Below are 26,620 nucleotides of genomic sequence, written 5' to 3'. Positions count from 1 at the left end.
CCCGGTTTCACGCAGAAGGCACTAACTGTATCTTTAGGTCTTGCAGTCTGTTGAATTTGGGATTTTAAATTTTTAATAAGTGGATCCCAGGTGTTAGAAAGTCTCCAACCATCTTCTCTATTGAAGTTCGGATGTTTTTGAATTTCAATAGCATATATCATTCTAGGAATGAATCTGTGTTCTCTAGCGAGGATCTGTGGTTTATCAAATCGGATAAAATGGTTAGGTTTATCCAGAGCATGTTCACAGACTGCAGACTTTGAAGAACGCCTATTTTTGACATCTCCTATATGTTCCTTGACCCTGGTACCGATACTTCTCTTTGTTTGGCCTATGTAAGATAAACCACACTCACATTCGAGTTTATATACACCTGCAGTTTGTAAAGGGATATTACTCTTGATAGGTCTCAAGAACTGGCTCACTTTCTTATGAGGCTTGTAAACGGTTTTAATCGAAGCTCGCTTCAAGATGTTGCCAATCCTGTCTGTAACTCCTTTCACATATGGTAGAAATGCAGGTTGTCGTTCAACTGTGGGTGGCTTGATACGGCTTCTGCGATGCTGGCGAGGCACGGGCAGCTTGTTCTGGTGGAGTGCAAGCTTGACCTGACGTAGCTCGTCCTCTAGGTGTTCAGCATCGCAGAGATGGTGGGCTCTCTGAAACAAAGATTTGCCAACGGTAGCTAACTGACTAGGGTGGTGGTGCGAGTCACCATTGAGGTATTTGTTGGTGTGTGTGGGTTTCCTATAAACTGTATGACTTCATTAGGTTTCTTTCAGTGAGTTCATGAGGCACCCATATATCGAGCTTTTTGTGTACCCAGCTTTATTCAAATGAGTCAAAACCGTTTTGTGGTCAATTGCCAGTTCTTCAGCTACATCGTAACTACTAATATGCCGATCTTGCTCCACTTTTTCAAAAATGGCATCAATTTTGTCCGTAACAGGGCGACCAGAGCGAGATGCATCTTTGATATCAAAATTCCCGGCTTGAAAACGCTCAAACCAAACTTGCGCTACTCTCACAGATACTGCATAAGGTCCATAAACATCACAAATTTTTTTCGCGGCTTGAGTTGCATTTTTACCTTTTTTATACTAAAATTTTAAAATGTATCGAATTTCTTCTTTAGATTCACATTAATTTTAACAACAACAAAAACAAATGAAAATCACACAAATTCCTAATTTGAATTTGGAAGTGCCTTCTTTAAAACTTTTTAATGATACCAAAACCAGCCAGATACAAATGGTATAGCCAAGGCGATTTTATTACAAGTTCATACATACTATATGCGAAAAGACTTTTTCCCCAACCTAATATTTCTTACATGCCTATCATCTGATAACCCATGTGAAAATGTATACTAACAATAAACTTTGTATATAATATTGTTTTTTATGTTTAATATCTAAGTGGCCTTCCAGTTTTCATTATCAGGAGTGACTGGTGGACTGATTAAAACAATAGTGATATAATTATGGTTACTGTTGTAATAACTTTATTGTTACAATAAGTCTATTGCTTCTATCCAGGTCATAGATATAAAATATTGTCACAGTAATGTCTATGTGTGCTATCTTAAAGGATACAATACAAATGTGTAATGGTGTGTATTTGTTTGTTTATGTGTGTGTATAAATTATTATAATCAATATGTATTATTATAGAGAGTCGAGATGGCCCAGTGGTTTAGAACGCGTGCATCTTAACCGATGATTGCGGGTTCAAACCCAGGCAAGCTCCGCTGATTCATGTGCTTAATTTGTCTTTATAATTCATGTCGTGCTCAGCGGTGAAGGAAAACATCGTGAGGAAACCTGCATGTGACAAATTTCATAGAAATTCTGCCACATGTGTATTCCACCAACCCGCATTGGAACAGCGTGGTGGAATATGATCCAAACCTTCTCCTCTAAGGGAGAAGAGGCCTTTGGCCCAGCAGTGGGAATTTATGGGCTGTTGTTGTGTTGTTGTTGTGTATTATTATAATACGGATAAAAGAAGAAACAAGAAGGTTTATAAATATTGTCTGTAAGCTCAGAGAGGTTGAGTTTAAACATACAATATTAAATCCATATACTTTGATACGTGATCACATAAGGGACCAAACACATCACGGCCAAGTCAAGTGGAACATTCTCGATGCAGAATATATATAGCTACCGCTTCATCTGTTCAATCAAGCGAACTTCAACAAAGAGTTTCGTTTGGATAGAAATGTGTGATTGTAGCCTTTGTTCGGTCCTTAAAGGACTGAAACAAAACAAATGAACACAAAACGTTCTAACAAGCAAAATATAACGTGTTATCACTCATCGCTGTTCATGTCGTTATATCGCATACAATCGTATAGAATAGAAATGTAGCGCAACCAAACATTTTTGAACTATCAGTGACTTTGACATTCTTTTAAATAATAAAATTGGAGTGTCTGATGGTAATATTAAATAACCGCTTTGCCTAAATTCTTATGTATACAGTATACGGTACTATATAACAATTTTTTTTTAAATGTTATGTGTCTGTCTGTTTGTTCCAGCTGATGTCTAGAAAGGCTGAACCGATTTTGAAGGGACTTTTTCCAGCAGATAGCTTTTGTAATAAGATGTAATTTGGGCTACAACAATAACTAAAAACCATAACTCTAACTATGAAGTAGCGTTCACAGATAGTAAATAATAAAAATCGCTAACTTTTAACAATTGAAGACGTATTTGTTTGAAGAAACTATGAACAGTATTGAATAACATTATTATAAAAAGGTAGACAAAACCAACTAAACGATCTGCAAGGGGTGCATTCAAACAAGAAAATGTATCGTATTATCACTCATCCCTGTTCGCGTCGTTACATCGCACTCAACTGCAAGAGTCAAGGATATAAAGTAACTGAAAGATTTCGAAAAAATAATGAACTTTTTGAATTTCGAATGGATATTTAATTTCAATGCTTTGTCTTAAAGGAATTTAAGTTCACATTATACATCAAAATGTATACATTTAACTGATCCGTGTTCAAAATCTTTCTTGTCAGATCGCGTTTAATTTTTTGACGTAGATTTTAACGTATATATTTAAACGGTTTGAGTATTCAAATTTTTTTTAATGTTAAAATATGTCTATTAATTAGGATTTTCGCATATTTTTAAACAAAATGTGATGCAACATACATTTAAGGCGCAATTTTAGCAATTTTTACAGCCGGCGTTAAGGTATTCCATTAAAACTTTATCCTTTGCAACTTAAGAAAAATGAGGTGAAACGGTACAAGGAGTCACTGTATTCCAACACCAGGCTTTTACCATAATGGATGTTCGTTGCCATCACGTTCATGTTTCATAGCGACGTCACGGTTATTTTTCAAATTAGTCAACTTTAACGATCGTGTTCGTTACTAAAGTGTATGTGTGGGTTTGGAAAATTTATCGTAACATATACAAAAATTCTGTGACTCTATTTCTTTTTCATAATCAGCTGATATGTTTAGGGAGGAAGTTATTATAAATATTACAAGATCGTAGATATCGTTTGATTATCATTTATGATAAATTATGAACAATTCTCCGTTCGAAATCTTTCAAGAGATTCAGTTGAAATCGAATGCGGCGGCAATGTTTGGTGATATTTATTAATTAATTTGGAAATAATGAGAATGAGAGGCTGAATTTAGATATAAAATATAGGATGTATTGTAAAACACGGATTAGGGGATAAAATGAATGTGAAAATAGTGCTAATAAATGAATCTGGAAGAATATCGTTGTTTAAACTCGTGACCATCCTAAAATGTTATTACGCGACTTATGATTTTACTGTAATATTTGTACGTTATACAAGCAGTATATTTGAGGAACGAATTGAGCATAATATGTACTATTTCGTTATTTTCATGTCATACCTTGCATCATATCATGAAATATTACATCTGAATATTATTTCAAAATAAATTTGCTCTTACAAAATGTAACGCAATGGTAAAATTGCGTTTACAATGATACAGAAACTTTAACGTTTGTAACGCAATTCTTCAGAATAATCCACCAAAAAAAAAAACTGATAGGTTATATATACTGATATATACAACAATGTATGTATGAAATATTTTTACTCGTAAGGTTTGTGAGGATTATTCTGGTGGGTATCGCTTATCATCAATTCTACCCCACGTCCCAAAACAACACTTATTACACGAATAACTTGTTACATATCATAGTTTGCGGCGTGTACATTTATTGCACTGCCCATGGTGGTTCACCATTAGATGGGAAATACGCTCGACAGCAATAAAATAAATAAAAACAAAATAAATTGACTATTGAAGATAAAAAATTACATGACTGAAAACAGTAGAGCGATTCCTTAAAAATTCACTTCGTAACTCACTCGTGAATAGTTAACAATCGATGTTTGTGCGTGATGTGATATATTAACAGTCTGTAAGTTTCCTACTTCTGGGGTAAGGCCTCATCTCCCTTTAATGAGAAGGTTTGGAGCTTATTACAACACGCCGCTCCAATGCGGGTGAATGGATTCACATGTGGCAGAAATTCTTTGAAATTTGACACATACAGGTTTCCTCACGATCTTTTTCGTCACCGCCAAGCATGAGATGAATTATAAACATAGATCAAGACAAAATTCAATGGTGCTTGCCTGGGTTTGAACTTGCAATCATTAGTCAAGATGCATATGTTCTTACCTCTGGGCCATCATAACTCTCGGTGATGTGATACGCTATTTTGATAAGTATATCCTACATATCATTACATATAGTGTAATACAAAGTCGCTTATCGCTGTCTGTCCCTATGTAAGCTTAGATATTTAAAATTACAGAACGGATTTATATGCACTTTTTAATAAATAAGACTTTTATAATAATTGCAGTTAATGTCGTATATCACATTTTGAAGTTTCACGCTCGTGCCTCGCCTCTAAAGTATTTGCATACTTCATTTTTCATATTCATTTTCATTTAAAAACTTTTTTATATTTATTTTATTTTAAACTATTGAATTTGGTTTTGAATTAAAACTTTATTATTATTAACATATTCATCTTTATATTTTTATAAGTATTTGATCTATCTATGTGGTTTTATAATGATAAACGAATTTAAAATATAATAATAAAATGTTTTTAAAGTAAATAATTATGAACTACTTGCTTATCTTGGATCAACAAGTACCATATTTCTATTTAGAGGAGGTTAAAAAGATGTAGTTTAAACCGACAAACATGTCATATACTCGTATATCATTTAAATTGCATTTGGCAACGCTCTCTTAAGAGATAATAAGCCACGAAAAACGCAAGATTTTTCCTCTTATCCACATCTTAAAGATGACCAAGTTGGAATAAAAAATCACACTTACTTCCTACTCTTTATCAATTACATAAACGATATGACGACATACATATTTGTCCAGGCACCATTACGGATATAGAGTTAAAGTACTTCAATATGTGCAAAAAAAATTAAATACACATAAGTAATTTTGTAGTGGTTCTCACCGGTTCGTAGGGATTTATGCAACCATGTCTGAGATATCACTAATTTTTGTTTGAATCGTAAATGGGCTATTAGAACTACAGGAATAGAGGCAAGGTACATAGGTATAGCTATAAACCACTTCTTATCACCGTCCATGTATTCTGAATCACACAAGACAAAAAACCCTCATTCAATGCAGACCATAGCAATTTAGAGCCAGTAATTTAAATATCGAATCAGATTCTAATATACCATCTCACCAATAATTATATACCAAAGTATTGGTATGATATAGTAGGAACACCATGTATGAGTTCGATCTCATGAGAACTAGCTCAAACTTAGTATCCAAGCCAATCGCTTATCTCGAATGAACGTGCTCTTAATCATATTAAAAGGTTCGGTCTAATTACAGTATATCTCAATGTATCGAACGAGGCTAGGAAGAGTGTGAATAGCCTTTTAAGCGTGGAGTTTACTCAGGTCTAATGGAATGAGCTCTTTTATTACACAAGAGGCATGTTTTATGTAACGTTTTGATGAAGTATTCATATCCTGGAGTTGTTTAATTCATATTTATGTTGTTGTTATGTATAAATTACGTCATGTATTTATTAATACTCTTGATAACATATTTCATACATTTTTTTTAATTGATATAAAAATAGAAGATTATGTGTGAATATGGTCGCTAAAAATGGGATACCTGATGGAAATGTTCACTACTGATTATAAAGATTGTAATTGCAAGAAATTTTGAAATCTTTTGTGCCTGTAGTAAGGTAAATTAAGTTCTGCGATTTGGTAGATGATTATATTATGTTACCATACTTATACAAGCTATTTCCAGGTATTATCCCAGATACTTCCACGTATTCAAATCTTAGAAATTGAAGATGAGATCTTGAAAACCACAAAATTACATGAATTACTTCATAGTATAGGTAACAGATAAAGCTTTTTAGGTAAAACATATAATTGATGGAAGTTTCGACGCACGTGATATTTCTAATTTATTAATGAAGAATGGCTTCTCCTCAAAAGGGAAAGGAGCCTTTACCTGCAGTTGGACCTTAAAAGCCTGTTACTTTTATAAAGAGGATGAAAAAGTGTATTTGCCAAGATAATATTAAGTAAATGTATTTTATGGTGCTTATTTATTTATTAGTTTATAAATGAGACATATATGAGGATTATGAATAGTATAAAAATTTATTCGAGTAGTTATTTTATTGCGAATGAAATATTTATCACGGCTATCAGATGAAGTTTGAAAAATTTGGGTGCTTAGGTTAAAATTTTTATGTTCCAATAAATTATCATATCAATTCGCAATAAACTATTCTTTCGATTTTAGGATTCGATCTTAAGATTTTATTCTAAAAATATAATGTAACAGATTATTTTAATTTATATTAAATGTTAACAACATATTTATTTCAGATATACATATTAAATAAGGGTTAATTAAGAATTGAAGAAAGTAATTTAGCCGAATATCTATATTTTTTCAATACATTGTGTTGGTTTGATTTGACTTAGAAATCTAAGGCCTAGTCAGCGATAGCTTATGAAAGAAGATCAGCCATTAATGCAGCAATTAAAAACACATGTGTCACTCAGATTGAAATTGTAAAATAGATATACCAAAATCTGGAAAGTACTATTACTATTAATATTAATTCTAAATAGGTTTTTATTCTTCAAATAATTGCACAAACGGTACATGCTGTAATTTCAACATAAATTCCATGATTATTATGAGTAAAAATTATGATCTCAGTAAATACCTTAGAACAGCCTTGCAATAGATTTGTATAAACTTCAGTCTACTGTTCTCCATACCGATTTCATGCCGAACTACGAAATTTTCTATCATACTGTTGAGCTGAGATGGCCCAGTGGTTAGAACGCGTGCATCTTATCCGATGATTGCGGGTTCAAACCCAGGCAAGCACCGCTATATATATGTGCTTAATTTGTGTTTATAATTCATCTCGTGCTCGGCGGTGAAGGAAACCTGCATGTGTCTAATTTCATCGAAATTCTGCCACATGTGCATTCCACCAACCCGCATTGGAACAGCGTGGTGGAATATGTTCCAAACCCTCTCCTTAATGGAAGAGGAGGCCTTATCTCAGCAGTGGGAAATTTACAGGGTATTTTACTTTACTTTACTTTACTTTTAATATTAATTCGTACATACAAACAAAACAACGGATTTACAAGTGAAGAAAATATCCAAGGAAGAAACATAAATATGAATGTTATTTTTTAAATAACTATAAATGTGAGATCTTTAATTATGAAATAAAATATAGAAAAGCAGACATAAGCATATATAGTATTCCGAATGCAATAGATATGTCGAGGAAAACATTATAGGTAAGATGAATGGGTATTTTGTCGGTACGTCGAGGACAGCATGGCAATTTATTATTATTTAATCTCCAGATACTGAATGACAGAGTTATTGTTAATTGCAATGTCGATATGAATATATTTATTTTCTTATAAATAGTGCGGAAAACATTGTCAATTGTATTTTTTTGTATTAAAACTTAAAATTATGATTTTCATTGATAACTATCAATAATTATCAACCACCCACTGCCCGGATGATATGATATGAGACTTCCATACCAGTCCACTGCCCAAGCTGAATCTAGTAACATTGCTTTAAGTGTCACCAGGAGTATTCGTCTGTGTGGTAACAGCTTAAATTTGACCATTACGTATAAGTACGACACAACTTAGATGTAGCATCGGCAAAGGTCGTAAAATCGATCAAATCCGAATTAAGTACGCTATCTCACATTATCAATATTTATTTCTTATGTAAATATGATATTTACACAAACGTAATAACTTTTAATATCATATGACCTAATATATTCGTCAATTTGACATGTCGACATGGACGAACGAACTAACGCGATAATCTATAGCGCCCAATAGCGTCGAATGGCGCGATAGGGAGCATTTTCAACCGACACCGGCTCCAAATATAACAATAACTATAACTACGTTATATAATCGTAAATCGACTTTTAAGTAGTCTAATATTTTTCATTTCAATTTACCTATCTCAAAAATATGTTAAATATGCAATTATTTTTATTACTTTTTAGTTCATTTTTATTTGTTTTATAATAGTGTTTTGTTTGAAGTCGGTTTTTCTTTTTGTTAAAATTTTATCTATTGGTCGTGTATATCGGCCGTAATCCGTATTTGAACGAGAAGGTTTGAGTATTACAGGACGTATCACAACGTAATGATATCATTTGTAACGTTATATTAGTAAGAGATAACGACATGATATTACAGTGTAAGAACAACTGTCTTGATTGAAAGCTTGTTTTTACCTTTAAAAATCGATCATAGATTCGTACATTAAAAACGAGTATTATCCTTGTCCAAAGGTTTTCGAGAAAAAATTATTTCGACCTCGATTTTTTTTAGTATAGGTAACATCATATTGAGCTGAGGGTTATACCATACCAAATGCATCTGCTCTTCCTTTCTCTGGTGGGCCGTCGTAGTAACTAACATTTTCAATCAACCAAACTTATCATCCTGAGATCGATAGTTTCGTTTGCGTAAGTACAATAAAAACCTTGATGAATGCGATTGCGATCTAATCCAACTTCTATTTAATCAGAGCGAGCCGCTCTTTTCTGTATCGCTCTAGTTGGCACCTTTTTTTTAAACAAACGCAATCTCGGCCCATTTATTTTTCAGTGCCGTTTTCTATTTCTAGAGAAGGTGACATGGTGCTTGTTTAAGATTGCTAAGCCGTGAAAATATTGTTATACCTATAATTTAAAGATAAATTGTAAGAATCTTTCATTGCCATCCTCCGGTTTTCATTACCGCTGTATTTATTCCAGGATCGCCGAATTTTGCAGAGAACGTTCATCAATACGAATGCATTATGATTCGTTTCTGAGAAAACCTTCATTAATCTAACATGACTTTATATGTGATGCGTTTTCCGTTAAAGCTGAGTGGTTACGAAATGACAAATGAAATCTTATTTTAGAATCAGTGAGTAAATTAAAAAGTAAATTTAACAAAATATAAATAACAAAAACAACAACAGCCTGTAATTTTGTCACTGCTGGGTTTAGACCTCCTCCCCTTTGAGGAGAAGGTTTGGAACATATTCCACCACGTTGTTCCAATGCGGGTTTGTGGAATGCACATGTGACAGAATACCTATGAATTTAGGCACATGCAGATTTCCTCATGATCCTTCACCACCGAGCAAGAGATGAATTATAAACACAAATGAAGCACATAAAAATTCAGTAGTTGCTTGGGTTTGAACCCGCAAACATCGGTTAAGATGCGCGCGTTCTAGCCGCTGGGCCATCTCGACTCATATTTATCAATTTAACAATTAATCATCAGTAATTCTCTTACTCTAATACCAGGACTTACACTGGAGGCCTTTGTTGAAGATCATGTTTTCTTTTGTGGGCTTTGTTTATTTTGTAAAAATAAATTCTTGTTTGATCTTCACTGAAAATGAAATAATATTTTTTTCAATACAATTTTATTTTATACTCACAAGATGTATTGAAAATAAAATGAACTTTTTAATTACGACTATTTTTGTTGTGTAAAAATTATTTCTTTAACAGCTTTGCCGACGACCTTGTACGCGTTTGAATTTAACAAAAAAAAATTATTTTAGCCTAATTACTCTTTATTATATCATTTATCTGCCAGTGAAAGTCCCGTCAAAATCGGACCAGCCGTTCCAAAGATTAGCCGGAACAAACAAACAGATAGACAGACAGACCGAACACAAAATGTAAAAAATGTTATTTTGTACTGTGTATACATACAAATGCATTGAGTAAAAAAGGGCTATTTTAATATTACAAAAAGATTATGTTGAACCTCATAAAATTGTTTAAGATATATCTTGAGTAGTATATAATATTATATGTAAATATTAACAAATAAGTTGAGCTCCAACGGCTATAGGATAACAAAGTATATTAACATTGATGAAAATCATATAATCCTCAATATGATCAAAGACCAGTCTTACAAATAAAACTATCCGTTTCATTCAAAGATATTGTAATAAGAAGATGTAATATCCTACCTATTTTTCCTTAAATTATGTTATCCAATATCGCTCACATATCCTATTAATATACTGACCACAAAAGGTTACATCCAATCACTAAAGTATCTAAATATATTAACAAAACGAAAAGGAAACAGTTATGTATGAACATCACATTTAGAAGTTCCGCAATTTTTTGATCTTTAATATATTAAAAATAAATCCATTTAGTCCTTTGTCTAATTCAATGTATATGATTTTATCTTGTAAAATACTTAATTGAGTTCCATATATTTTCTCAATTTAGTATGACATAGTTTCAATAAATAAGGTTTTCTTTTTTTTTGATAAGTCGATTTGTTTGTATGACGATAAGCAAAGTTGCGGTTTTACCTTGTTATCCATAAATAGGTCTAGCACATCCACTTCTAAGCACGTAAAAGTAATGCCAGTGATGAATACGTTCTCTCTTTTGGAAAGGGACGTAATCTCTTAATAGATTTACCTGCGTTCAATAACAAAATGTACGATGTATCGTTATACGGGATTTTATTGGAAAGAAATCCATTTTCGAGGTTTTATTATTAAGCTTGGATATCGTTTGCCTTATAATGTTCGTGGAGGTTTAAATTGGAAAACGATACGACGGAGACGATTTATTTCTTAAAATTGTGTATTGGATAACTTTTATGGATGGATTTTATTCTAGTGAATAGCAGTAAATTTTTTCTTCGTCTAAAATATTCCTTGAGAACTATATAAATACAACCTATTCATGCGACTTTGTTTGAGTTTGAATTAAAAAAAAAACTTATTATTTTAGCCTTTGTTGTACTCCTTATTACATCAGCTTTCTACCAGTGATAAATCCGTCAAAATCGGTCTAACAGTTCCAGCGATTAGCAGAAACAAACAAACAGGTAAATATGAGCATTTAGCAAGAAGTGGTTATTTTACAATTAGAGAAATAAAATATTTTTAGTCTCATATAATAATTTGACTTTTGTAGTTCAGGCATCGTAAAATAAGCCAGCTAGATATCAATCCGTGGGTGTCATAAGAACCATCTCAGGCTATTTCCGATAAGTGCATCCAATCGAGCGTCTAAGTACCAAGACTCCAAAGAATTTTTAGCAGATTTTCGTCGTACAAGTATAATAATTCCCAAGAACGGTCTTAAAATCTCGTCCATGTAATCGTTTACACGCTTCACTGATATCAAATAAATATGATAACGACATGCAAATGATAATAATGATTTTTTCCCTTTCAACTTGAACCTTTGACAAGGATGATGTGGGGCAGATTTAAATACTAGCCAAATCGTATTAAGTAGAACTGGGTGGTCCAGCGGTTAAAACGCTGCATCTAAAACGATGATTGCGGGTTCAAACCTAGGCAAGCACCATTGAATTTTGATGTTCCTAATTTGTGTTTGTAATTCATCTCGTGCGGTGAAGGAAAACAAACCTGTGTCTAATTTCAACGCAATCCTGTGTATCCCTTAACTTGCATTGGAGCAGCGTGGAGAAATATGCTTAAACCTTCTCCTGAAAGGGTCATTTACAGGGTTTTAATGTACAACTGATATTAAGTAAATACTATATGTCACCGTAAAATTTCAAATAGTTTTAGATTATAATATATCTCGCGAGATTTCAAGCTGTCGATAGATTGTGAACTGTAACATATTGCTTACAATTGAACGCAATACTTTTTCGTACATTGTATATTCTATTGAATTGTTTAAATTTATCAGTGTTTCTCTTCTATATTGTGAATGTATTATACATATAAACATTCCTCTTGAATATCTATTGAAAACCTGCCTCAAAATCGGTTGAGTTATTTTAAAGATCTAAGAGTAGACGGCGACTTTGTGTTATTTTTTTATTTTTTTATGTTATAGGTTGACGGACTGGCTGACGAGCATATGGGACACTTGACAGTAAGCGGTCATCGTCACCCATAGACAATGACGCTGTAAGAAATATTAACTATTCCTTATATCGTCAATGCGCCACCAACCTTGGGAACTAAGGTGCTATGTCCCTTGAGCCTGTAGTGGCTCACTCACTCTTCAAACCGGAACACAACAATATTTCGGATTGTTGTTAAGCGGTAGAATATCTGATGAGTGGGTGGTACCTACCCAGGCGGGCTTGCACAAAGCCCTACCACCAAGTAAAACTTGTATACATATATAGGTATTGTGTAATGCTTATAAATAAGTGGATTTACCATTCACATCATTACTTTGAAAATAACTACAAATAACAATGTTTTTTTCAATGTCTAGAACCATAATATAACCAAAGTCACAGACTTGTTCACTGGTGTATTGTTTAAATATTGAATGCCGCCTTATAGTTTAAAATGTATACGCCAAACATGGTTCCGCTATTAGGTTCGATATTTAAATATGTCGTTCCAAATTTTTTTACTATTATTTCTTGGTGTTAACAACGAAACCGCATACTCCAATGCACTAAAGGATCTCTGACGCGGAATATACTTTAAATCATTAGGACGGAAAAGGTGAATTTGCATCAGTATTTATTTTAATAGCTCTCACGTGAGTCGGGTACAAATGCAACCTATTTTTACATTCCACAAAGCCTTTTGTGTTACTAAAACACCATCTTACACTGAAACGTAAGGTAGAAAAGCTTACTTAATAGCAACGAATGAAAGAAATGGGACAAAGAGTTTTTTCCAACCAATATTGTAAATGTGAAAGTGCGGTTATATATTTAAAACAAATGCCTAAGATTGCCTACAAAAGTGAAATATGCTATGTTGAACTTGCTGCCTTTGATGTTAAAGATAATTAGAAATTCACGCGCCTTTTTTACTTGGTTATTAACGTAGTTTCAAGATCAATTGGGTCTGCTTATTATTATTATATAGCCAAAATTGGTGGTTCATGGGTACATGGGTAGGTTAAGGTATGTTTATAGACATGTATTACACTAAGTATAAGTGCATTGCTGTCCTTTAAGATGTAAATACTAATTCTTTATCATCGTGACCTGGAGTTAGAACTTTACATCAGAATCCACGAAATTCTTCAAGAAAACAGCGTATCCTCTCCTCAAAACAACGCACCTGCTAGCCCCCTAGTGTTGCAAATGTCCATGGGCGTTGGTAGTCACTTTCCATCAGGTGAGTCTCGTGCACGTTTGCCTCATATCACATAAGGAGGATGCGGCTTTAAAACTAACAACAAAACCAACGTTAAAAAAGCAAATTATTTTCAAACGTAAATACAGTTAACGTTTGATATATAACCTAACTTAACAAATATAACTAACTGCACAATTTAATATTATTCAAAAGTTAATTGTTCCCTTAGTACAAACACTCTCTTAATGTAACGAAAATATTCTAAGCGTCTGTGTACATTCCTTGTGAGGGATCTCAAAGGTCCGTATCATAGAATAACGACGATAAAAGAACTAAGCAACTCATTTAATTTTCTTGTAAATAATATTTTATCTTTTGAAGCTGATCTTCCTGACACGAGACGCCGTGTTCATTTTTATTTTTGTTCTAAATTTTATATTCTATAAAATCTCATTCTTATTCTTCTATAACCAGGAACTTTTTGGAGTATTTTATCTTTTGTTTTTAGTTTGAATAAGGTTACAAAATCCATATTTCCATACTGATATTACATAACTACTAGATTCGTTTAAATGAAATTTGGCACACAAATAGTCTGGAACCTGAGAAAGGACACAGACTTTTTAATTGAAAAAAAAGTGCTATATACAAATAGGTCTTACATCAACGAAATATTTTAAGTTAATTTGTAAATATATTCATATTTTCTACGCGAGCAAAGTCGCAAGTAACAACTAGTATAATATAAATTTATAAAAAAGAAAATTTGATGCTGCAGTGTACTTGGGATAATGCATACGTTGTATCATTTTTAATTGTTCATGGTATGATTTTGACGTACGACGTACTTCTTTTCTCGCGTGGGCCGCGGCAACGTGAGCATCTTGAGTGCGCCGCGTTTAAAAGTTAGCTAGTGTAACGAACTATTATCCTTCTCCTATCCTACAAATAAAGAATCAAGCAAGCAAGCAAGAAAGAAGCGAAGATCAAAGAAGCGCTCCCATGCAGAAAGTATCGTCCAAAGTAAGATCTCGGATTTCGAAGTAACAACTTCCCTATTTACTCATCATAATACAGTCCACTCATCTCGTGAGTAACTTAGTACTCACGAGATGATTCCTAAAAAAATCTAGAATAATTTATGGTTTACTTTTATAATTTTTGTGTCCCTTTCCCTTTGTGTCTATGGAATTAACTCATTATGTAAAACACATTGCCATTTCTAATGATTCTGTTCTAAGATTTCTATGAATGTGCTAACTCATTCGCTAAGCAGCCATTCTTGTCAAATGTGAAGTTTCTTAATAACAATTAAAGTTGAATTTTATGATGATTTATGTATTCTAAATTTGATGGTATGTGGATGTTTCAGAAAATAGCATTACCAAATGTATACTTGTACCTTCCCCAAAAAAAAAAAATACTGGTCCTTACAAATAGTATTTGGTAAAACTGCAACAGATCAACTAATATTATGAGAAGTTCAGATATAAGATTCGCTTCTCTTTAAGAGACATTTGTTCTAGCTTGCTTTCCTATTTTCCCGCCAATATTAATCCCATATCCTTTTTCCGCTGTTATTCCCTCGGCCATCGCAGCATTTAGTACCACCGAGTGACGCGAGCGGCGCTACTGAGACTTCATCGAGCGACGAAGCTAATCCGCCGCCATTACAGCGCGCGCGCGTTAAAAAACTTAATTAAAATTCTTCTAAAACAATACTAAAACCTCAAAATACACAAAAGGCCTAGTGAAAGTGTTACCAGGACATATAAAAGGTGTCATCAGTGCTATAAGCAGAACTTTATAAGAACTTTAAACAAAATCTGTTGTGAAACTAAATTTGCAATTAACCGGCCGAGGTAAGTACCTACAAGCCTACCTCTAATCCTTACATTATACTTACTCCTTGCAACTAGAACAGTTAACAAAATTTAACATAAACGGGTTACGTATATTTCAATTTAAAACAAACAATTAAAAACATTCGAGCGGCTTATGGTTCGAGATTTTCGCCATTCAAGTCCCGCCATTATTAGTGGTCTATCGAGCCAAATTTTCCACGAAATTCCTATGTTGTGCTGGGTTCAAATCTTCTGAATAGATACTCCAGATTAGTCCATATATAATTTAAAACAAATTATAAGCACGTAAACTATTTATTAATAAAACAAAATTGCATAATTTCTAAAAACTTTGTTCAGAAATAACTTTTTAATTTAGTCGGGTTATAGCGTCGGCTTACCTACGAATACCTAGGTACTAATTTTTGATATAATATAATAACTTTTAAAACTTATAAAAATGGAACTTGAAATAAAATTAAAACTGCTTATTAATAAAAGAGAATATGTTTTTCGAGAAATACAAATATTATACGATTTGTCTTGTATAGTTACGAACGATAAAAGTAAACTCGGTTCTTTTAAATGTAGATACAAACTAATTAATGATTTACGTCAAGAATTCATAGATTTTACAAATGAAATTAATTCGATAAAACTTATGTTGAATCCTAGTGAAAATATTGATATGCAATCATTAGATTCTTTCGATACAATGTATTATGCGATAATGGAAGTCGCCGAGGCATTATTGCCGTCGTTGTCGGATGAAAGCGCCGCCATGCCACTCGCGGGGGCCGCATCAAATACGACGGATTATAATAATCAAAAACCTATTTCACGAGCTCGTTTACCAAAAATCGAGTTAATCAAATTCGATGGAAATATTGAACATTGGCAAACCTTTTACGATACATTTCTGTCTTTGGTGCATACTAATAATAACATTAGTAATATCGAAAAATTTCATTATTTAATGTCGTGTCTCGTGGGTTCCGCTTTATCCATTGCAAAGGGGATACCTATTACCGCAGATAATTATCAAATAGTTTTTGACACACTTATCGATCGATATCAAAATAAACGAATATTAGCTGTGAATTATTTGGAAAAAATATGTAACTATTCGTCATTAAAAACATGTAATATTAATGATTTACGTAAACTTACAAGTCTATTACAAGAATCTGTTAATGCTCTCAAGTCAATAAAGATCGATAATCTGGGTGAATTTATTTTGTTTTACTTATCGTCTCGTAAATTAGATTCCGATACACGTAAACGTTTCGAGTTACAAAATAATAATCAAATACCTACTTTTAATGACCTTTTAATATATTTACACGGTTATATAAAGGTACTCGAGGCTAGTGAACCCACCGGCTCGTTTTTAAAATATAATATGCAATCTCATTTACGTAAAAATAATAATAATAACAACTATAACAGATCCGTTTCATTTCCCGTACATTGCGAAGAATTTGAAAATACAGGGCCGTACTTTGAAAAAGAATTTTTAACGAATAATTATTATAAAAGGGAAAATAATAATTTATGTTCTAATATCGATGTTTATGCTCACGCTTCTTCGAATAAATACCTTGAGTGTGCCTGTTGCGGAAATTCAAACCACTCAATTTATAAGTGTCCTGTATTTTATGACAAAACCGTTCAAGATAGGGAAACTGTTGTTAAAACAAAAAAATTATGTGTAAACTGTTTACGATTAAATCATACTGCGGATAAATGTTTTTCAAAGACGTGTTGTACGAAGTGTAACAGCCGTCACCATACGCTTCTTCATAGAGATCGGGATAATACTGCGGCGTGCCCCGCGGTGTCATCCGTGCCTCCTCAAGGTTCGGCTGATAGCGAATCATTTGTACCGATTAATTCTGTCAACTCTAGTGCCAATTTAGAACATGGTCGTTCGTTTGTGTTATTAGGTACGTGTGTTGTACGGGCGCGAGGCCCTAACGGTGTTTTTAATATTCGTGCACTTATTGATAGTGGTGCGCAGGACAGTTTTGTGACGTCAGAATGTGTACAACTTTTAGGCTTACCGCTACGTCGTTGTAACATAACCGTAGCCGGTCTAGGTCAGAACCCGATACATGAAGTCAAAGGAATGACGTCATTCACTATACAACCCCAAAATTCGGATCAACCTAAATTTAATATACAAGCGATCGTTATGAAGTCAATAACTCATAAAATGCCTTTTGTTCAAATTCCGCAAATAGTAAAAACAAATTATAGACATTTAGTTTTGGCGGATAACAATTTTGATAAATCAGGTGATATTGATCTTTTAATAGGAGCGGAACTTTTCCATAACATTTATGATGGTCAACGACTAGACGTAGGCCCGGGCTTACCGGTAGCGCTGCATAGCGTGTTCGGCTGGGTTATCACGGGAAGGTTTGACCCTGAATATCAAACACCAGCATGTACTACAGCACTGGTAGCATCCACACTTGACTTAGACAATATCGTCAAGCAATTCTGGGAAGTAGAAGAGCCACCGAAGGCGAGAGTTACAAATCCAGAAAATGAAAATTGCGAAAAGTTATATACAGACCTTGTTCGTCGTAACGAAGACGGCAGATATGTAGTACCGATACTACTTAAGGAAGAGCGAGAGGAGTTATGTGATTCTTTCCACGGATCATTATCCAGGTTATACAATTTGGAAAAACGCTTTCGTCGTCATGCTGAATTAAAAAACGAATATTGCAAATTCATGAAGGAGTATGAAGACCTAAATCACATGGAAGTTGTCAAAATGTCTGACAAAGATTCTAGGTATGTCATTCCACATCACTGCGTACTGCGACCCGACAGTGCAACAACTAAACTAAGAGTAGTGTTTGACGCTAGCGCAAAGACTACTACTGGACACTCTTTGAATGACATCGTATACACGGGCCCCAAACTCTTAAATGACATAGTAGACATAATTACTAAGTTTCGTTTACATCCATTGGTATTTACAGCTGATATTTCAAAAATGTATCGAAATATAGATTTACGACCCGAGGATCGCAAATATCAACATATATTATGGCGAAATTCATCTACCGAAGAAGTCCTGGAATACGAACTTAAAACTGTCACTTATGGCGTTAGCAGTTCTCCTTATTTAGCAATTCGAACGCTACATCAGCTAGCAAAGGATCATGGAGAACAGTGGCCTGAAGCTGCTAGCATACTGCGTGAAGATGTTTTCATGGATGACATCACTGCTGGTGCACCCAACTTAACTTGTGCACTAGATCTGAAAAATCAATTAATAAACTTACTAGATTGCGGTAAATTTGAGTTGAGAAAATGGAGTAGTAACTCACCTGAATTTCTCGCACAACTGCCTACGGAGCATTGTCAAGTCCCAAAATCCTTTTGTGACGATAAAAATCAACAGACTTTAAAAATATTGGGAGTTCAATGGGACCCAATTGAAGATAATTTTACGTACTCTCAATCAGAGCTAAACCCTAAATGCACTAAACGTTCAATCCTATCCAACGTAGCACGAATTTATGACCCTCTAGGCTGGCTTACGCCCATGGCAGAACCATGGGCGTAAGCCAGCCTAGAGGGTCATCAAGCAAAACTTATAATTCAAGAACTGTGGCGGCTCCAGTTGAACTGGGATGATCCAATTCCAGAAGATATTGTAGAACAATGGAAAGAATTTGTTGCTGAATTAAGTAATTTAAATAAAATAAAAATTCCACGTTTCATTTTAGCTTCAACTTCAACGGTATGCGATCTTATTGGTTTCTGTGATGGTTCTTCTAAAGCTTATGGATGTTGCGTATACTTAAAGTCTATAAATCAAAATAAAGCATCGATAAATCTAATTATTGCTAAGTCGCGAGTATCGCCGATTAAACCAATTACTATAAACCGTCTTGAACTTCTTGGTGCAGTGCTTCTAGCTCGAGTTTTGAAACATATGAACGATTTACTTCAGTCACATATCAAAATTAGAAACGTAATCGCACTAACGGACAGTAGTACAGTGCTATCCTGGATTAATACTGAACCTTACAAACTAAAGACATTTGTATCTCATCGCGTAGTAAAAATTGCTGACACTATAGGAACAAAAAATTGGCACCACGTATCTACGAATGACAATCCTGCGGATCACAGTAGTCGTGGACTTACATGCTCCAAATTAATCTCGTCTCCGTTGTGGTGGGCTGGTCCAGCGTGGCTCGTATTAGAATCGTCTGACTGGCCTATATCAAAATATTCATATACATCATCTGAAAATCTACCGGAGCTAAAAACGTTACCTCATTTAGTACATACTGTTGAATCCAATCACTGTAACGAAGATCCTATAGCAAAAATATTAAAAGATTACTCATCATTATCTAAAGTGCAGCGAATAGTAGCATGGTGTTTAAGATTTATTTCTAAATCAAGAAAACTCAACAAGAATTTTGAAGGTTTAATCACAGAAGAGCTGGAATCCTCCCTATTCGTGCTAGTGAAACATGAACAAACAAATCATTTTGGTGAAGAAATTAAATCAATTAAAGATAACAAATCATATTCACGGTCCATTCAAAAACTAAATCCCTTCATCGATCAGGCAGGGCTCTTGCGAGTGGGGGGGCGTTTGGAAAATGCGCAGCTGCCACTGTCCGCGATTTATCCCTTATTGTTACCTAAAACTTCTCGAGTTTCTGTTCTAATTATAGATTACTACCATCGACTACATCTTCATTGCGGACCACGAACTTTACAATCGATAATTCAGCGAAAGTTCTGGATTTTAGGAATACGAAATCTCATAAGATCGCGCCTCGCAAAATGTGTTACCTGTTGTAGAGTAAAACCTACACCCATTACCCCTCTTATGGGAAATTTACCAGAACCTAGAGTACAAGGTACACGTTGCTTTCAAAATATTGGTGTAGATTTTGCAGGTCCCTTTGTGATTAAAGAAAGCAAAAGGCGTAATGCTCGCACTTACAAGGTGTATATTTGCGTGATGGTGTGTTTAGCAGTAAAGGCAATACACCTAGAACTGGTAACAGACTTGTCAACACAGGCATTCATAGCTGCTTTCGATAGATTTGTATCACGTCGCGGTCTTTGCAAATTGATAATTTCGGATTGCGGTACTAATTTTGTTGGCGCTAAACGTTATTTAACTGAAGTGCAACAGTTCCTCTTAACTAGACAACCTGATCTGAATATAGAGCTTTCGAAACGAAACATTATTTGGCATCACAACCCACCTACGGGTAGTCATTTTGGAGGGATTTTTGAAAGTGGTGTCAAGTCAATGAAATATCATTTAAAAAGAGTCGTTGGTTTACAAGTGCTAACATTTGAAGAGCTTCTAACTGTCATTAATAAAATTGAAGCTGTGTTAAATTCTAGGCCGTTGTGCGCGTTATCTAGTGACCCTTCTGAAGTGGATGTCTTAACACCGGGACACTTTCTCACTGGAGGGCCGTTGGTTTCATTACCCGAGATGCCGCTTACGGAAGTTTATTTGCCGCCTCGAGAGCGTTGGCAGATGTTACAAAGACTAACTCAATCGTTTTGGAAGGTGTGGCGAAACTCTTATCTACACACCCTGCAGCAAAGATGCAAATGGTTCGAGAGGCAGCCTAATGTTAAAATAGACGATGTAGTTGTAATTGTTGAACAAAACCTTCCACCATTAGAATGGCGTTTCGGTCGTGTGACTGCGCTTCATCCTGGCACTGACGGCATAGTGCGAGTAGTTACGTTACGTACAGCAAATGGGTTACTTCGCAGACCCGTCGTAAAAATTTGTCCTTTACTGGTCAATTCTTAGCTCATCAATATATTAATTACCTATTTCTTTTTTTTTTTAATTCAGTCTTTCTATTATTATGTTTTCATAAAACTTAATGTCATATTTTTGAAATCCCTGGAGTGATTTCAAGTGGGGGGGAATGTTCTAGCTTGCTTTCCTATTTTCCCGCCAATATTAATCCCATATCCTTTTTCCGCTGTTATTCCCTCGGCCATCGCAGCATTTAGTACCACCGAGTGACGCGAGCGGCGCTACTGAGACTTCATCGAGCGACGAAGCTAATCCGCCGCCATTACAGCGCGCGCGCGTTAAAAAACTTAATTAAAATTCTTCTAAAACAATACTAAAACCTCAAAATACACAAAAGGCCTAGTGAAAGTGTTACCAGGACATATAAAAGGTGTCATCAGTGCTATAAGCAGAACTTTATAAGAACTTTAAACAAAATCTGTTGTGAAACTAAATTTGCAATTAACCGGCCGAGGTAAGTACCTACAAGCCTACCTCTAATCCTTACATTATACTTACTCCTTGCAACTAGAACAGTTAACAAAATTTAACATAAACGGGTTACGTATATTTCAATTTAAAACAACATTTATTAAAGAAATTTATTTTTAGTAATGTCCTATCAATGCGCATGAGCAAATATAGGTACATACGCTCTCTATGTATATATATGTTGGCAAGGTAAAAGAAACTAAAAAAAAAATTAAATAAAAATCAATATGCAATGAATAGGATGAATGTGATCCATAACGTAAGTGATGATGTGCTATTATGTGAGATAAATAGTTTTGTTGCACCAGTTATCAAATGGAGCCAAGAGTTTGTAAGGGGAGATAATAAGCTTCCAATATACAATACTGTTATCTCAGATCAAGGTTAGTAGCTAGTTTCTAGCTAGATTCTCTGGCAAAGTTTTGTAAATAAACATTTAAAACTAATCCTACTATACTCTAATGCTCTGCAGAAGTTGTTCAATGTCTTGATAGAACCAGAAGATTGCAATGAGCCCGCGTTACTGAATTATCGTGTACTTAAATTCGTTAGGAGTCCTGTGCGTTTTTGGTACTTTGTATCCTAATTGGAGAAGTGGCGTGGAATCACTACAGTACTAACAGTCCTTGAACTAAAATTAGCACTAAATTTTTCCTAAAAAGAACTTTGTCAATACCGCACAGTATTATTTTGTATCAGTTTGAAAGATTAGTCAGCTTGTAAAACTACAGGCACAAGATTAATATATAAATAACTCAAACTCGACTCAACGCAAATTCCTTTTCCAAATTAAATAGTAGCACAATATACAGTATGAGATAAGATTAATATTTCTTACAGAACCAATGTTTGTGGAAAATGGTGACCACTTAGCATTAGCTGTTAGGTTAGTATTCCTAGTTGGCCTATTTGCTTTTATATGGGTGTATATAAAAAACGGAAGATTTTTATGTCTGTGAAATACTACATTCATTTTTACACTCAAGTTGATTGGTAATTATGATGATACAAAAATAAATTTTCTAAAACACAAATAATGTTATGTGATCTAGTTTAAAATAACAATGTAACGCTAAGAAAGATAAAAAGAAAGATAAAGATCTAAAATAACGAGTTTGCTCTTTTAGTGTAACAAATACTCAAAAAGTTTCGCTTCGAAGAATTGCAAGAAAACAAAGTTCTTCAATTAAACATACACTAGTGTTGAACTACCCTCTTTTATTTATTTCCTCGCGCAGAACAAATGCAAGGAAGACAATTATTCGCTTCGTGTCCACTGAGCGGAATCTGAAAGTAATCCTTGGAACTGCCGCTTAACGGAGATTTGTTCCGTGCTGGAAAAATAGCGCTCACAGTGATTGTAGTTAAACATTTACCGAGCTCTCAGAAATAAAAGATATCTGTCGTCTTAAATTTCGAACATTAAGTACTTTATAAAAAAAATAATATTTGTATCGTTTGAAGTTGTTTCGATTTGAAATTGTTAACCGTTTAAAGTGATTCAATTCTTGCGAATACAAACTCTTTTGATTTTACCAATTATATTTTGTTTTAAATATTGATAGATAAGAATTACTACGTAGCAAAAACACAAAGACAGATTATAAAAAAATCATGTAACAACTTTTCATTGATTTTCATACATGACAAATTATTGTAATCGTAAATAGTTCATTGTGAATTGAAATTGAGAAACAGATATTGACCTTTTTTTCTAATTATTCTCAATTTTATACTGCTTTAATATAATATTGAGAATAATCAGAAACAAAAATGCAAAAAAATACCCATGCCAAACAGCTAAAAGTAAATGAAAATTTAAAAGTACTCATAGAAGTTTACTTGGATATCTAATATATTAACTTATTTAGAATTCCATCATGTTGGTGTATTTTACATTTCCAAGCACTAAGCTTGTGTTCAAAATCCATCTCGTAATCTCTGAAGGTGTATAATTTTGTGAATAAACCTGCATGTTGTCTTTGAATAAATTGTAAGTCTTGTATATTTATCAATCTGCAATGGAACAGCGTAATGGATTAAGGTCCGAAACCTTTTCCTCAAGGAGGCATTTGCCCGGCAGAATACGTATAGTATACTATATTCTTTGCATTTATTTAAGTTTCATTTTTCATCCTAACATTAGAATATTACTATTAAAATACTATGTCTTTCTAATAACAAATTTTATTCATCAGAGATTAACAAATCGTTAGATATTTATATGAAAATACCTGCCTACAAATAAAATAATGCTGTACAATATAAAGTAATTATATAGACATATTCAAGTGATGGCTTTACTATATATGTATAAAAGTGGCGGTGTGCGACAAGGCTATCACATCGAGTGAGAAACAGACCACAATTCCATATTTGTATTCAATATTTATATGAGAAACAATTAAGTTAAATCCAATCAATTTAAATCCGAAGTAAAGTGTCATCGTTCATCAAGATTAAAATGTCATTTCAATGAAGTATACATCAAGACTTATGTAACTCTAAACTTAGTTTAAGCTTAAAACTATGTTATCATTATTATCATCAGCAGCCCATGTTTGTCCACTGCTGGACATAGGCCTCTCCAAATGCACGCCACTTTGGTCTTTCTGCGGCTACTCGCATCCAAGCTATGTACCTTAATTCAACGCCCTAATTGGAAATGAGGATTTCAATAACTTACAATTTGTCAGCTTCTGGGCCATTCGGAGCACGGCAACTAGCACTTATTGATTTATTCATTGATTAAAGTTTAGCAGCGTTTAGTAGGTGTGTTTACGCCGTTCTCACAATATAATTTTCTCAATGCGAGAAATGCAGATTGAGCACTTAACCAAAGCGACGCTTTGATTTTAACCGTAGCACTTTATAACTACGCCGGCTAAAGGCTAGATTTTCAATAAATGGCTAAATTTATATTAGTATTTGATACACGTATTTTAAAATAAAAGTTATTTTACATCTTATTGTGATTGAAAACTTATGTTTTTCTGACGAACTACTAATATTGCATTGCTTTTGAAATTAAAAAAAGGCCTTTTCTAGAAAAAAATGTTATGGTAATTTTTTTACATTGAATAAGGGAAATAAGTATATGGTAAGTAGTTATCCAAATAACTCTTACGGCAAATAGTAAATTCAATCCAATATCAGAGATGGAATTACAATTTCGAAAGAAAATGAATTTATGTAATTGAATCAAATGGCCCATAAAATAAATCGTAAAATAATTTAAAAAGAAATCGATAATATACACTTTAACAAAATTCAGATCATGGAACAACAAACGAAAATACATATTTGCGTATTGCGTAAATATCATTTTTTATTATTTTTACGTTGAATATCATAAGAATAAAATTAAGGATAATAATCAAAAACTAAATAAAATAAAATCTGTAATTTTTTTAAACAAAAATCATCCGAGAATTTGGAATAATCAACTCGAGTAACCGAAATTTCCAAACAACTGTATCTAGAAGAACATAGCAGCTCGTCAATATTCCACTGTTACATAAAAACCTTTTAGGATTATGGAGAAAGATTTTAACCTTAATCCACCAGGCTGCTCCATGGAATACAGGTCAAACTTTCTTCCTGTACTTGCAGTTGTACCGAGCCCAGCGCATTTCAATCACTATAAAGAAAAACACATACCTAAGCCTTAAAAAATCGGTGGTTTTTTTGACAGTCAAATGTAAACTAATTGTTTCCAATTTTTTCTTTGATTAATTATAACAATAATAACAGTCTTTAAATTTTCCACTGCTGGGCTGAGGCCTCTCTCTGTGAGGAGAAGTTTTTGGAACATATTCCACCACGCTGTTCCAATGCTGGTTGGTGGAATACACATTTGGCAGAATTTCTATGAAATTAGATACGCACAGGTTTCCTCACGATTTTTTCCTTCACCGCCGAGCTCGAAATGAGGTGGATATAGATATAAATGAAAAAATTAACACATAACATGCATGCAGCGTAAGAGCAGGAAGTCCAAACTTTCAGAAGAGACCTTAGGGCTAATGAAGAAACGACGTGAAAACCCACCTGTCACTTCGTCAGAAAAGCGGCAACTAAACCGACAGATCAGCAAACGCGTACGAAAGAGCAATCGAGCAGAATCGGGGGTCTAAGGTGTTCGTACAATCTCTTGGAAGGAGCCACCTGACGAAGTTGACCACATCAAGTGGAGAAGTCGTTTCTTCCAAGACGGCAGTTCTTTCGGAAGTAGAGGACTTCTACGCCCAATTATACGCATCGCATGCACCTCGACCTGATCCCGAAAATGAGGATTCTAGAGCTACATTAACACGCCATTTCTCAGAAGACCTGCCGGAAGTCAGTGTTGGCGAAATCGAGATTGCTCTTAAACAGCTTAAAAATGGTAAAGCCCCTGGAAAGGGCGGTATTACTATAGAGTTATTAAAAGCAGGAGGTAATCCGGTACTCAAGGAACTCCAAAAGCTTTTTAACTTTGTCCTCTTTGAAGGGAGAACTCCGGAGGCGTGGAGTAGGAGTGTGGTCGTCCTGTTCTTCAAAAAGGGAGACAAAACCCTGCTGAAGAACTATCGTCCCATATCCCTACTGAGTCACGTCTATAAGCTGTTTTCAAGAGTGATCACGAACCGTCTTGCGCGAAGATTCGACGAATTCCAACCCCCAGAACAGACCGAGTTTCGGACCGGATACGCCACCATAGACCACATCCACAGTGAGGCAGATTATACAGAAGTCCCAAGAGTATAATCGGCCCCTG

At 34.2% G+C, this 26,620-nt stretch overlaps 1 protein-coding gene across 1 annotated transcript; it reads left to right on the top strand.

The window, feature by feature from the left end:
• The first annotated feature begins 16,281 nt into the window (after positions 1-16,281).
• LOC124544241 lies at positions 16,282-19,137 on the top strand. The gene is made up of 2 exons (XM_047122713.1): positions 16,282-16,415; positions 17,358-19,137. Exons 1-2 carry the CDS (start codon positions 16,282-16,284, stop codon positions 19,135-19,137), a joined length of 1,914 nt encoding a protein of 637 aa, XP_046978669.1.
• The last annotated feature ends 7,483 nt before the right edge of the window (positions 19,138-26,620 follow it).

This window comes from Vanessa cardui, chromosome 4 (genome assembly GCF_905220365.1).
Source record: "Vanessa cardui chromosome 4, ilVanCard2.1, whole genome shotgun sequence".
NCBI lineage: Eukaryota > Metazoa > Arthropoda > Insecta > Lepidoptera > Nymphalidae > Vanessa > Vanessa cardui.
Note: the sequence above shows the minus strand (reverse complement) of the source record. Positions and strands in the feature narration are given on the sequence as shown.

What these genes read in the sequence shown, in the direction of transcription:
- LOC124544241 (XM_047122713.1), top strand. Translation starts at nt 16,282, where the DNA reads ATGGAAGTCGCCGAGGCATTATTGCCGTCGTTGTCGGATGAAAGCGCC. An exon ending in GCTCGTTTACCAAAAATCGA is followed by an intron (nt 16,416 to 17,357) that starts GTTAATCAAATT and finishes GCTTCTTCATAG; the next exon opens with AGATCGGGATAATACTGCGG.